Source organism: Lepisosteus platostomus, chromosome 12 (assembly GCF_059453375.1).
Source record: "Lepisosteus platostomus isolate fLepPlt1 chromosome 12, fLepPlt1.hap1, whole genome shotgun sequence".
Lineage (NCBI taxonomy): Eukaryota > Metazoa > Chordata > Actinopteri > Semionotiformes > Lepisosteidae > Lepisosteus > Lepisosteus platostomus.
Genome location: NC_142622.1, coordinates 8,592,557 through 8,607,515, shown reverse-complemented (window position 1 = coordinate 8,607,515; position 14,959 = coordinate 8,592,557). Strand labels below are relative to the sequence as shown.

General features: G+C 44.2%; 1 protein-coding gene across 1 annotated transcript in view; it reads left to right on the top strand.

Moving 5' to 3' along the window:
- stk3 (serine/threonine kinase 3 (STE20 homolog, yeast)) overlaps positions 1–14,959 on the top strand; it is an 86,579-nt gene that overhangs the window by 35,251 nt on the left and 36,369 nt on the right. The window contains exons 7-9 of the mRNA XM_088600783.1: positions 410–547; positions 2,029–2,154; positions 9,254–9,446. Of these exons, the coding sequence (XP_088456909.1) occupies positions 410–547; positions 2,029–2,154; positions 9,254–9,446 (457 nt within the window). The remainder of the gene's footprint in view (positions 1–409; positions 548–2,028; positions 2,155–9,253; positions 9,447–14,959) is intronic.

Sequence of the window (14,959 nt, the reverse complement as noted above, 5' to 3'; positions counted from 1 at the left end):
GCACCGCACAGTACAGGGGCTTATCTGGTAAATGATGATACATCCAGTGCAATATGAAAAGGATAAGAGGTGGAGGAAAACAACCTCCTCTAGGGACTTTTAACAAGTATAAGATAAAATAAAGAGTGGAGTACTCTGCGAGGTACAGTTTGCAGGGAGGAAATTTAATGGGAAGTTGCTACATTGGTAGCAGATGGACCCGTTTCCTGGACCTCAGTCACGGTAGAAATCCTAGACCAGTTCAAATTTGTTCACTAGATTTACAGTCCGATAGAATCAAGGGATTTGTTTATTTACCCGGACCTGAGGCTCGGATGACTATTGATTTCTTCCCTTTTTTTATGTGTTTCACCACCCCTCTCTCTCTCTCCCCCTCCCCACCCCCCCCTCCTTAATTTTCCTCCGCCAGGCCATTTTCATGATTCCCACGAACCCTCCTCCCACATTCCGGAAGCCGGAGCTCTGGACGGACGAGTTCACGGATTTTGTGAAGAAGTGTTTGGTGAAGAACCCCGAGCAGAGAGCTACTGCCACTCAGCTTTTACAGGTGTGGAATAAATGGTGCTTCAGAGAAAAACAAGCCCATACTATACTGAATATATGACTGTATACGCAGGGTCTAAGAACAGCGCGTTTTCTTTCGAGAACGTGTAAAGGAAAAGTTCCGTATACCTTTTTTCTGTTTTCTTTTTATTGGCTCCGATAACCTCATACGTCATTCACGATTCTGTGCCGCCATTGTTGCTGCTGGTTTTCCCCAGCCCTTTTAATTCTTTAAATGTTCCATGCTCTCGTTTACGTGTCCAAAACCGTATCTTACCCCTTCTCCCTGTGCCTTTTAAGTCTAAGTGCATTTCGACAGACTTCCAAGAATGAGAGTGGTGGGCAGCTCTTTCAGTCAGGTTTGAAGTTCGAAGCTGAGCTGACATGCCATTTGGAGTGCCGAGTGTTGCTTTTCAATATTTTGTGTAAATAACAGAGAGCTAAATCGAACCCGACGGCCCCCATGCTTGCTCAGTGCCACGGGGGCGTGAGGGAAGTTGGGGGGGTTGCATCTGGTCCTGTTTCAAGAGAAATCGAGATGCTTGTGCGAATCAGATGAGCAGCTTGGTGTTACTTGCAATGGAAATGTGTTCCAACGTAATGATTTTGTTTTTGCTGTAAGGGTAGCCTGACAAGCAGACTTTAAATGTTTGTTAGTCATGCTGATTAACTGAATAAATGAATTAACCGCCGGTCAGATGTTGTGGCTGGCTTGCGGTAGACCTACAGGCTGGAGCAGTTGCAGGCCAGATTTGGCCGAGGGTCTGATTTGACGTGACGGGCCATGTGTGGTATTATTAATGTTTCACGCTTTCTGCCCAGAATGAGAATGTGATTTTTTTTTTTAGCAAGAAAAAAAACAGTCCAAGCCTTCGATGCAAGCCCAGTTAAAATGAAGTTCATTAATGCAAGCCCTTGAATGTTTGATGTTAGGCACTGATTAAAGAGCGGGTGCATTTTGATTTCTTTCCACATCCCACTGCCTTTGTCCTTTTTTGCTCTTTTGTGGAAGCTAGATTTCCCTTGATTGTAGTTTAACGAAGGGGGGGTTTGCGGCTTCATTGGCCTTTTTGTTTTCTTTGTTGGGTAGCTTCCCGCGTGTCAAATGTGCCACCTTCTTTTACCTTCACTGGTATTTGAACTTGTGATTTGCCTTGCACGCTGTGAAAATCACACCGACCGAATTAGAAAAGCCACCCTGAAATACAGGAAAAAGACAACAGCGCAGGAGACAAGAGAACTAACCTTCCTGCAGCTTTTGTGCTGCACTCGGGTCTCCCGCAGGTTGCATTGTAGGTTTAAGCTGCACAGGTTGATCACAGTGTGAGCAGGAAACAGAATCATCAATTAATTTGGGGATTAACCGCAGAAAGGCCTTCAGGTTTCGATAGTGGGTGGAGGAAGACTCCGTGGTTAGTGTGTCTGAGCATCATCCAAGCGCAAGTGAGTGAGAGGGCTGACTTTGTTTCCCCCTGTCTGCTGCAGCACCCGTTTATTAAGAATGCAAAGCCCGTCTCCATCCTGCGTGACCTTATAACCGAGGCCATGGAGATCAAGGCCAAGAGACACCAGGAGCAACAGAGGGAGCTGGAAGAGGAGGATGAGAACTCGGTATGTATACCGCATGTAAAGACACCGAAGTGACAATTAATGAGCATTCTCACATTTATTTCTGAAGAGGTATATGCCAAGAGTGTAAGAAATCGTGATCCAGAAATAGGACCTGTGACACTTTGCAAGTCCTGTCTTCAGTTGTTGGAAAATACCATCTGGTGCATCAAGCCAGTCCTCTCCGGTATGGGAAATCCTGAATACCTTCTGGATCCAGCAACACATGTCACTTCTTCGTCTTCGGCGCTGTCCTGAGTGATGTGAATGTGAGCTGACAATCTTGAGTGTTTGCATAGCTGCTGAGGTAATTTTTCACATTTTTTTAATTAAGGATGAAATTGGCGAGCCTCTCGTTCAACACAGGAGGTTAATCCAAATATCAAAGTTTTGATGTTGGTTTAAGCGTTACAAAACATGATGGCCCTCATCCTCTCCCGTGTTGTTTGCAGTGTGATGTGGAGTTGACTCGGAGGTCAGGCAGCTGTGTGGGGGAAGTGTGTGCGTGTGTGTGGGGGGGGGGGGATTGGGGAAAGCCGTTGGTTGCCGAGAAACATGTGAGAAACATCCATAAATATAGCCGGTCAGCATTCCAAACCTTTTTGATTGGAGTTTGACTATTTATGTAAATGGAAATTGGTCTGATCTTATTGCAGTAAGATCCACTGGAACTGAAAAACAACAGAAGTGCCTAGATTTGGGGTGGTTTTAATGGAGGGGAGCTAGAATGGCTCTTTCGCAGCCCACCCAGGCCCACTCGATTGCATTAAAACATCGATCGCACACCCCTTATGTTTCCAGCTTCAGTGCATGGTCTCCCGTCTCTGCTGGCCTTAAGAGAGTTTGTGACCCGGGCGTCAGTGTGTGGAGAGCTGCACTTTCACGCACAGAGACCGCAGGCTCGTGCTGCTGAACAGTGGGGGTCCTGATCCTTTTCTTTAGCCTTGCCCGATCAAGGCCCTGAAGGAAGCCTCTCAAATGCATTTTTATCTCGGGTAATAACCAGAACAATGTAATAGCGCCAGAGAGCTCACTGCCCAAAGATTTCTGCAACACCCGATGGAAATGCCGAACTTCTTGCGTTCTGGTACCAGTGCCCACAGTTTAACTGCGACACTTTCCACCACAAACCTTCTCATCCGTAGGGCTGATCTTCTTGGGTTCTTACTGTGTGGGTTGCCAAAATAAGTCATATCTAAGCCGTCATGCTTAGCACAGAGCTAGTTGCCAGGGATTATTCAGGCCCTGGAAATTGCAGTGTTTTTTGTTTAAACCTGATCCTTCTTGTGAGATGGGTTTTCACTGCCCGTGTCAGTCAGTCAAGGCTGTGATCAGGTACTGCTATCCATAATGACCAGAAATGACTGCAATTTGAAATACAACAGCCACAGTTGGTAAGCAAGGCTGCAATGTAATTGCTTCTTAAGTTGCAATTTAAGTTCATCACGTCATGCTCCTAATTATAAACTGACCACAACCCAGCATGTATTCAGTCACAAAAAATGTGTTTTTGATGATGTTTCAGAGGAAACTCTGGAGGACGTTTTTTTGCTTTTACTGTTTATGTAACCTTTTCTGATGTTCCTCGTTTCACGAGATTGTTCAACATCATTGAAAATTTGCAGTGTTCGCTGCAGTGTGATACATATAAATGCTGATGCAGTCATCTGTTTTCACATATTAACTCAATTCCTTCCTTTGACAGAGGTTAACCACCTGTACTTAATTTGACGGGGACCAGCCACCTGCTCTTGTTTTTGCACCGTGAGCACAGAGACAGACCTCTGCTATAGTGTTCCCTTTGTTATCATCTTCCCCCTTTCTCCGGGCACGCATAGGCAGTCCCATGGAAAGTTGTGCATATCGGCCGGTTATTTCATTTTGGCACTGAGTGGTTTACGTTTTTATACTTGTTGCACTTCACCATAAAAAGGAGCGCTACAGTAGTTGTGGCCATGTACTCCTATTCAGGCAGTACCTCCGTTTACCAACAGTGTTTATGTCAACTTGCCCATATAAGTAACCGTTGGTTCGGTTGGTTGGTTGGTTAAACATTCGTGTGGGTTTGGGGCAGGAGCATTGGTTTCTTAGGCTAGGTTTGCTTTCCTACTCCCAATTGTCCTTGTCTGACCTACCCTGCAGTGGCACACCAGTCCTTTCAGCAGGAGAGCAGTCGTCCGCTTGCTGTCCCAGTTGTGCACTGGGGTGAATTTTTCAGCACCAGATTATAGCCGGCAGGCTGAGTGTCGTGCCACTTGGCCCCAGGCAGATCCCTGTTGCTCTACGTATCTTGGTGTCTCAGAGCATCGGTTACCTGTTCTAGAGTGTAGGTGGTCCTCTCATTTTCCTCACTTGTAGCGTTTGTATTTTCGTGATAATCGGAACTCCCCTGCGGACTGTTCCTAGATTGGAATTCCCTGTTGTTCTGGAATTCTGTATTGTTCTGGTATTCTCCCAGTGTGCTTATAACACTATAAAGGTAACAATGTGGACCAAAAGGATCCTTGGTCATTCTGCATCGATTGCTCAGATCTCCTAGCCCCTTCACTGGGCTTCTGCAGGGCCCTTCGCCTTTTCTCTTGTGCAAATCAGGATGGCTAAAGTCGCTCCTAATCAACTTTCTGGGTTCGGGTCTTGTTACCGGGGGCAAACTGGTCAAATAAATGCCGGGGACCCAGAGTTGGTTTTCCCTGGCGCCAGCCATTGTCCATCAGCAGTTTACACTGTTAAAAGCCTGTGTATGTGGGGAGCTGCCCTGCTCTGGACCAATTGGGCAGTGATTAATTACATTTTATAATTCAGTCTTGTTCCACGCTCCCCAGACGGGCCCTTGGCCGCTACACAAAGACAAATTAGCATTAATTAGAAATGCAGGAGCCTTCACATCTAACCCGAAGCAAGAAATTCAATAACCGAACATGTGATTGTAATCTACCATTGCTAACCGGTACTGTCCCAAATTGCCAAGCAGATTTTCTGTGTGTATCTCAAGGCAATGAATCTGAGGTGTGAAGTAACTGGTATGTTTCTAATATTCTGCCTGGGGTGCAAACAGATGAATGAGTTACGGTTCAAGTTCAGGGTTAATGTGATTCCTAAGGATACCTGGGGCTGTATTTATGATCAGCTTTGCCCATTCTCTTGTGAGGGAGAAATCGGATCTCCTGATGTCACGTACTAGAAACAATCAGCTGAGTGTTATAGTATCTTGATTGGCTAGTTTGCCGGGGTTTTTTTTTGTGCCATTTTTTTCCTGAATTTTCTCTGAAAGTACCTTCGGATTTAGATTTCACTGTAGTGTTAACATCTTGAAATGTGCCCTGGAACAGCATACAAATACTTCAAAAAAAGCAACCAAGAATAAAAAGGAATTACTTGAAGCAACACATGTCCGCACAAACGTATTGCGCTCATGGATCACACATGAATTTTAAAATGGTGAATTACTGGTTGGTTCCTTCAGTTTGTTGTGCAATAGTTTATTGTGAATTGCAATTTAAATCAATTTGCAGTTTGTTTGGACATTAAATTAAAAATCAAAGTTGTAGATTGATATGAAATTGGGGTTGTGGCCTATTCCTCTTTCAACCAGGCATTTGAGTAAAAAGCTCCCATGAACATGTTTTTAAGTTAATGGCTGAAAGTCTGCAAAGATTGGTTGTATTCCATATTTGAGTGCAGTTCTAATCAAAATAGAAATGGGGAAAACTATTTAGTGTCTGGACAGGACCAGTCTCGGACACAGCGGGTGAACACTGGAGCTGCAGTCTTTAGAAAATGTTGTGTTAGTTAAGATTTTATTTGCAAGGGGGTTAAGTAAAAAGGTCTGACAAAGCTTTTATGGCTGTTTAAAAGACAATCGCTGCCCTTGTTCTGCATGAAATTTGGCAAGTGTTGTCATGGCCGTTGATCAAGTCAGGTTGGTTCTGGGACACATTTACCTGACACGGCCGCTCGGTTTTAAAACTGAGCAGGGAGCAAGTGTGATTCTTGTCAGACATGGGTTGAAGGCCAGAGCAAAAACAAAAATCGTTTGTGGCTTTGTAGGTAGTGCTGCTGGCAGATATGCCTTGGCCCTGCTTAAACAGGCCTAAAGAGTGGGCTGCACAAGCAGGCCCCCATTAGCAGTGCTTTGTGTCCCACTCCCACAGTGCCTGTGAAAGTGGGTGTGGACAGAACCGCTGTCTCAGACACAGCGTCTGAATGCAGATTCTGTATGAAGTACTCCATTTAATTTTTGCAGGACTTAGTTAACCTGCCCATATATTCATCAGATTTAGAGTATCAATCGGTACATTTAAAAAGCCATGGATATTGTTACTCTGACAGATGGAAGCTGAAATAGATACAAAAGCTCACAGGCCTTCTCATTCTAAAAGCGTTGGTTAAAGAAACGTTTCTGACTGAGAAATACCACAGCATAATTTAAATCAAGGCCAATCAAGGCTTAGGCTAGACTGTAGCCAAATAAATGAAGTGCTCTCTCTTGCATGTGGTCTACACTTGTTATTCTGTTCGGCTTGTAGTAGTATCGGTTCTGTGTATTTATATAGAGCTTTTCTTCCTAAGTCACATAGAGGATTAGACCCACTTACTGTATGTTGAAGAACATCATTACAATTTATTACAGCAATTTACTCATCACTTTATCAAAATAACTGTGTAGTCACCTTGAGATATTTGTAAGTGTTGTATACTTCATTCATGTATAAACGTTCGCATGAATTAATGAATAAGTCTGCTGAGATGTTTTATTTTCGCAGGGAAACCAGCAGAATACATTTCATGTGTCTATACAATGACTTTGATGCTGTGCCTTATCCTACAAAATAGAAAAAGAATTCTTCTTTGGAATCCTTGCTGTTAAAAATGAACAGACATTCATATGCAATCAGTGCTTGCCTTTGAGCTGTAATGAGTATCAAAAAGAAAGTTGTTTTGAAGATCTTCCTGCAATATCATATCATACTTGCTCCCTTTAGTGCCATCTCCAGTTCGTCCCCTGGCGCAATCATGATGTAATCTGAAAAATAAGAAGGGATTTGGGGGAGTATGAAGTGCTTGTTTTATGCCACGCAAAATACTGAGCAGATAATTGCGGCGATGGAGCTTAAACCTAATTGAATTCTGCTCATGAGCAAAGCCAGAGCTCGTATGTCTCAAGAAGTTCTAAAATGCTATACTCCACAGGAAGGTCAGTTGGGATATTGTTTTTACTTTAAAAAAGGAAAATAAATAACATCTCAACAAAAGCACTTGAAATGTAGCAGAGATTTCTATACAAACAAGGGCAGTTTGAAAGCATGAAGTGAAACTGCTTCAGACTTTGGCCATTTGTAAGAGATCCACTGACAGGAGTGTCCCCTGCCTCTTATATTAACAACAGATGTTTAACTTTCCGTACACTTGAAATAATAACCCTTTCCCATGGAGCCAGCACCTGTTTCATAGAAAGAAGAGCAGTTCCTGGAATCGTGGCTCGGATTTCACTTGACACAAAGTGCGAGTGTTCGATTTTGAGATTAGTTTCCATACACATCTTGGTATGCCCACCAGGGCAGTCCTCTCGTGATCTGCCCGCCATCCCACAGCGGTCACCATTATCCATTATGAGCTGTTTAGTAATGTTAGGAAGTTGTTCACACAAGCGACTCTTGAGGAAATTGCAGGTTGGCAAAATAAATGAGCCATGTTTTAAAGAATTTTGTGGACCTTAGCGTAGCCCCCCAAAGATTTCATAACGCATGTTGAGTTTTGATGGATAGCTGAACTTCCTGTAATATGAACTACTTTAATGCTAGGCCTATCAGGAACAATGAGTGTGAAAATACAAATTTCGTTTGTTGCCATTACATCATTAAGCTTTTGATCCCAGCGGATTGCCTACTGTAAGAGGTGCATTAGTAAATGTCAACGAAGTCGGCATTGGCCTTGCACTTTGACCTCACTGGGGATTAATAATGCATATCGTCTTGGTCATCATCATGCTAAACTCCATTTGCTGCATTATTTGGTGTTTATTAAATCATTTAGGAAACATGAGGTTTGTTTTCAATAAGGTCATTCGCATACAAGCAGGGAGGCAGATTGCACGAGTTTCCTTTTGATGTCCTATCCATTTCATGCCTAATACCTTTCAGATGTGCTCCCCAAACATTTGTTAGCCTACCTGGACCATTATTAAAGTTTGATACACAGATCACGATTATCTAAACACGAATATGCGTGATCTGTTGGCGGGATATTACGGGTCTAGGACTCAGGGGAGTCTCTGTGGGGACGAAATTAGCACTGTTAGCTAATTCTGTTTGTCCTTAATTGTGCAGGAATTAAAAATGAAATGTCAGAGATGCTTATGTGAAACTCGCTGGGCTGAACAGCAGCTGGTGGAGAGCGTTCCCAATGGCTTAGCACATTTAAAAAGCATATTGTGAGACTGGAGGATACTCATCAATCTTTAGTCATCCGCTCAGACGCGGGAGCTGCCAGTAACAAAGTGAAATGTGAATTGTGTGTTCCAAATTGGGAATGGAGAAAAGGGGAGGTGGATGAAACATAAATAAAAAAACGAAAAAGACAAAAACTGTGTGGATGCGTGTTGTACGTTTCTGCTTCCACGTAGAAATGCAGAAAAAACACGACAAAATCTGATTAACCTTAAACTGAATAACGGTGTGAGATCTGGGAGTAGTGTATTGTAACCTATTCATTAGTTTTATGCAGTTCTGCCTAACACTACCTACCTAATAAAAGGGCCAGAACACAATCTAGAAAGGTCCGTACACCAAAATCGGAAGACTTTCATATTTTGAGCACTGTTATGTGCCATCTTTGTCTGCTTTCAGCAAATTGCACCTGAGCAATTTTATTATTTTATTTAGGGTTTTATTGGGTATTCTTTCAGCGAAAATGGATTCTTTGCTTTTTATCCCTGGATCATGTCGTTTTGATCCTCCGATGTGACATCTTTTGACTTGCATCAGAAAGCTTACATTCCCCCGGCTGGAAAAAAAGAGTCCGTTGCTGTGTGCGGTGTAAGAGATTCTGCTGAGCCGGGCCCCGTGGGTCCGGCGGCGCTGACCCGCCCTGCTTTCTGCCCCAGGAGGACGAGGTGGAGGTGGACTCCCACACCATGGTGAAGACGGGCTCCGAGGGCGCGGGCACCATGCGGGCGACAGGCACCATGAGCGACGGGGCGCAGACCATGATCGAGCACAACAGCACCATGCTGGAGTCCGACCTGGGCACCATGGTGATCAACAGCGACGACGAGGAGGAGGACGGCACCATGAAGAGTGAGTCCGCCCCACTGTGCCCGTTCAGACGTCGGCAGCACCAGCCGGCCGCCCACAGGGCATCGTACCGACAATAAACTGTCAGATGGGTACTAGGCCCACTCTGTTCTGTGGTCTGGACTCCAGTTGTGTACAGTTCTCAGCTTTTTGTATCTGGTAGACTTAAGTGCATCGTTCTTAATAATAATAGTAATTGCTTACACTTATATAGCGCTTTTCTGGAAACTCCACTCAAAGCGCTTTACAGGTAATGGGGACTCCCCTCCACCACCACCAATGTGCAGCCCCACATGGATGATGCGACGGCAGCCATAGTGCACCAGAACGCTCACCACACATCAGCTCTCAGTGGGGAGGAGAGCAGAGTAATGAAGCCAATTCATAGAGGGGGATTATTAGGAGGCCATGATTGGTAAAGGCCAATGGGGAAATTTGGCCAGGACGCCGGGGTTACACCCCTACTCTTTTCGAGAAACGCCCTGGGATTTTTAATGACCACAGAGAGTCAGGACCTCGGTTTTACGTTTCATCCGAAGGACGGCGCCTGTTTACAGTATAGTGTCCCCGTCACTATACTGGGGCATTAGGACCCACATGGGCCGCAGGGTGAGCGCCCCCTGCTGGCCCCACTAACACCTCTTCCAGCAGCAGCCTTAGTTTTTCCCAGGAGGTCTCCCATCCAGGTACTGACCAGGCTCACACCTGCTGAGCTTCAGTGGGGTACCAGTTGTGAGTTGTAGAGTGATATGGCTGCTGGTATAACCACAGACGAATAGATCCAGACCACATGTTAAAGACAGCATTCCCTTGCGAAGCCTGAAACAAATGCATCCTATTAATGATCGCCAATCTGAAAGAAAAGCAGTGGTTTTCAACACTGCTCATTGTCTTCAGGTTTCTGGGTTGGAAAGAAACATTTCTTTCATATATAACGAGGTCCCAGTTCATGTTTTGTTTGCCAGGCAGTCTTGCACACTGAAACCAAAATGGACCTTTTTTGTAAAAAAAAAAAGGCTATTTAAATGAGGATCCATTTGGATCGTCGTCGATGGCAGAGGTCATCCTAGTCCCGCACATTTCTGCCTGTGGTTTCCAGAGGTTGTGGCATATTACTGTTAAATACATTTTGGAGGCTCATCCAGTGTGTGCTGCCTTCTGGACACCTCTGTGTCAGAAGGATCTATTACTTTAGGCCATGAAATTGAATGAAGAAAACACGGCATCATTTATGACACCTGTCTGCTCCTGGTGCTTAGCTTTTAAGACTGTATTGTTAGATTAAGTTGTACAGGTTTGCTTTGGAAGGAATGGCTTATTTTTAAATATAGTTTTTTGTAGTTTAGCCAGATCTCCATGGTAGAAGAAGCATTGTTTTCATGTGCTACCCACATCTTCTGACCCGTCTTTTTTTTTTTTTGACCCAGTAAGGTATATAATTTGCATCCAGACAAGGGCAAAGTCAGTGGTTCAGATTTTGGCTTATAAAGGGTGGCGGACTGCAGGAGGGTACGCATAGTCACCTTGCTGCAGTTATGCGACTGTACCACTAGGTGGGAGTGTCGCATTACTGCGTGCCTTCTCACTTTGCAGAGCTGGCTGATATAACTACAACAGTATTCGGTGTAGTCTGACAAGCATAAACACAGCATTTTGGCATTGCAGCCTGTTTGTCACTCTAAATGTAAGCAATAGTGAAGCAGAGGTGTATTTAAAATTAATGTTAAAGACAGGCTCTAGATTATACCACTCATTCTTTCTGAGAAAGATGCACAGCACTTCAATAAATCAACACCTGAAACAAATGACCCTGAGTTAAAGAATTCCAAAATATAACTCTGACCAGTAGGATGGCAGGGCTGCACGCACAAAATCGTTTTACTGGAAATCGAAAATGTCCTCCCCTGAAGTCGCCACATAATGTTGAGAGCGGTTTAATTTGCTGGGGCTCTGAGGCACTTGAGGTTTTTGATTGCTGTCCTGAGGCCAGGGTGAGCTCTGCGCCTCGGAGATGGCAAGTTCCATGTCAAGCTTCTGAGAAACGACACCACGCTCCTCTGCCGTGAGATCCCCAACCCCCGAAACACAGGTCTGTGAAGAGAAGTACTTCCTTCAGCATGGTGTTGTCTGTTCCCCACCCTTTCCACACTCTTACCCAGGCAAACGTGGCACCTGTGATCAATGCTTACATAGCAGTGCTAGGAAACCAAGATCCCCCTGTCCACAGGGCCTATATAGTCTCGGACTTCAAGGCCCAGTTGAGATCTGCTACGCATTGCTGCTGCATAAAGATTCTGGAGCAGCAGCAGCTTCACAGGGTGTGAAACCCAGCAGGTGGTGCCATGCTTCTCTCTGTGGGGCGGAGCAGTGGCTCTGTGGCTCAGGATCTGCGCCTGTGGCTGGAAGGTTGCCGGTTCAAATCCCACGGCCGGCAGAGGAATCCTACTCTGTTGGGCCCCCGAGCAAGGCCCTTAACCCCAACTGCTCCAGGGGCGCTGTATAAATGGCTGACCTTGCGCTCTGACTCCAGGCTTCTCTCTCCCCGTCTGTGTGCCTGTGTGTCTCACAGAAAGACAAATATCTAATGCAAGAAATTGTATAGGGCTCATAAAGTGATCTTATCTTATTACAACACTGGATGAATCTTGTGAATGTTTTCTCAGTTACCGTTACTTCCAGATAAAGGGTTAAGGACTTGTTCAGTATTGAGTTACAATGAACGTATTGTCGTTCAGTCATGCAAGATTCCTACCTTGCACCCTCACATTCAGCCCTGAGGCAGAAGTCTGAGGTTTTTCTCTGGAACAGCTCAAGCATGGAAGACAGAAAATTGTTTACCGTCCCTTTAAGGTGTGAAAATGAGATAAAACCAAGTCCGCCTTCACTTGTTAATTATTTCATAAAGCAGGACGAAAATAGGTCTGGAGGAGATAGCGTACTAGCTGGGATGAAAAAAAGGAAAGCACTCAAGAGCTGCAATATTTCTTGTGTGAGCTGTGCAGGAGAGTGTGCTCTGGCAATTTGTGGCTTACGACCTGATTTTATCTGGGGTTTTTTTTGCTGGCGTGAAGTGACATAGCATGCTAAATAGAGCCTATTGCTGCTGTTTCCATGAGCATTTTCAGGTATAAAAATCAAGCAGCAGGCAGTTCAGAGATATTCCTGTACATTAACTGTTACACCAAGCTCAGGGGTCCCCATGTCAGTCCGCTGGAGATGAAACTTCTCTCGACTGTTGCTTGCTTTATTTCATTAAATTATTAATCCATTTGGTGGCCATGTACAGCTTACAATTTTAATTTATAAGTCCATATTCTGTAGTTCTTAAAGTTACCCTTTAGACTATGTACAGTAAACTGCAGTCAGATGGGTACTAGGCCCACTCTGTTCTGTGGTCTGGACTCCAGTAGTGTACAGTTCTCAGCTTTTTGTATCTGGTAGACTTAAGTGCATCGTTCTTAACCACAGACAAATAGATCCAGACCACGTGTTAAAGACAGCATTCCCTTGCGAAGCCTGAAACAAATACATCATATTAATGATTGCCAATCTGAAAGAAAGGCAGTGGTTTTCAACACTGCTCATTGTCTTCAGGTTTCTGGGTTGGAAAGAAACATTTCTTTCTTATATAACGAGGTCCCAGTTCATGCTTTGTTTGCCGGGCAGTCTTGCACACTGAAACCAAAATGGACCTTTTTTGTGGGGAAAAAAAAAAGACTAAATGAGGATCCATTTGGGCCAGTGTACAGTTAGGGTTACAAGAATCCTTAAATGTTGACTGCAGTTATACTTTGTCACCCTTTAAATGATAAAATTAAGAGTGTTTATCCATTAGAATAGGTTTTCTTACAACTTTGATCTCACTCAAATCTAGGGTACAGTTACAGAACAGTGCAGTAGGCAATACAAGTGACTAAAAGTCTCTGGGGGGGGAAAAAGTTGCAGATAGGAGCAAATTATCACTCATCCTAAAGCTGACTTGGGCCCTTAAAATCCAGCACTGAGCATAAAAAATGTCTAAGTAGTGAGGGAATGCTAACCCTAACCCTAGCTGGGGCTTTAACTGAGTAGTTCCACAATCTGCCTCTGAAGTCCTCCAGTCATTAGATTTGGAAATGGCTCAGTTCCGGGATAAAATTACTGGACGGTGCAGTATGCAACATAAGTGGCCGAAGGTCTCCGAAAACAAAAGCTGCAGGTAGGAGCAAATGATCATTTCTGTCTGAAAGTGGTTATTCCCATACCAACATGTAAGGTATACTGTCGCCACCTTTTCAAGATCAGCTTTAATTTGCCAGGGTTTTCTTTATTACCGTTTGTTAATATTTTTCACACAGGACACCCTGCAGAAATGAGAGGCACTCATCATGTAAGCAGGTGGGGGGGGGAGGGGGGTCCTGACTGGCTCGACCTGTAAAGTACAGGTAGAGCTCTGTGACCCAGGTGTCCTGGGTTCGAGCCCAGGGTCTTGTCACTCGCTGAGGGTGGCCTCACTCAAGCAGTTCTGCACTCAAGCACTTAGGCCTGGGATCAGTCCTATTAAAATCCAGGAAGTGGCTTTCCATATTGCTCGCTGTATGATTAAGCAGAGTGTTTTCTCCTTGGAATAATCGCTTGGTTTTACACGTTTCAACATATGTGTTGCAGTGTGAATGTATTTGGCTTCTATTTCCAAACAGATTAGTCTGCCAGCTTTTTTTTCCACTACAGCCTTCATTTTTCCTTTTGTGTAATTCGTCTCTCTGTTTTTGGATTTGTTTTACAGCTCTTTTGGTTATTTTTTAAGGACTTCTTTCATTGCAGCTTTGCAGGTAGTAAAGGCAATTAAAGGGTTTGCAATGGCAGAGTGTCAGAGACTTAACAGCCAGTGATCTGCTCTCCAATTGTGAGACATTTTAATACAGGTGTGTCATCTTGAAAATTAAAAAACATTCGTCTGTCCTGTACGTAAGGCATGACCTATATGCATTTTCTGCAAAACGAGCAGTGTTATTTTCTTTCAGTGTGTGCATTGCTGAGATGAAGTGTAATCGAGAAGGAGGAGGCCTCTTGGCTCATTGACAGTTTTGACAGACATTCCTCTGCCCGTCACATATTGACATATATTGACAGCCATTCATGCTCAGGTGGTGCTGTCTGGATCCTGCTTAGTGCATAGTACTTGAATGCACAAAGCAGCCTGCTGCAGGACTCTATAGTGCTGGGAAGGCAGTTACTTAAGAGTCTTCTCAAAGACTATGTGAATTAAACAGCCTCTTTTAACAAGTGCATTCCCCTTTAATGCCAGCAAGATTCCGGCTCCCTGATCCAAATTCTTAAACTGTCCTGGATTTCTGCCACCTGTAAATTTGGAGATGTTGGTAAAACAGTCCAGATTACTGTTTAATAGTAGTGGCTTTATTTCAGAAGTGCCAGAGGTGACATCCTACTATAGAGAACATAAATGTTTGGATATTAACACACCAAAAGGCATTTAGGGTGAGATTACCACCAGTCACTGCTTTCAGCATCTACTG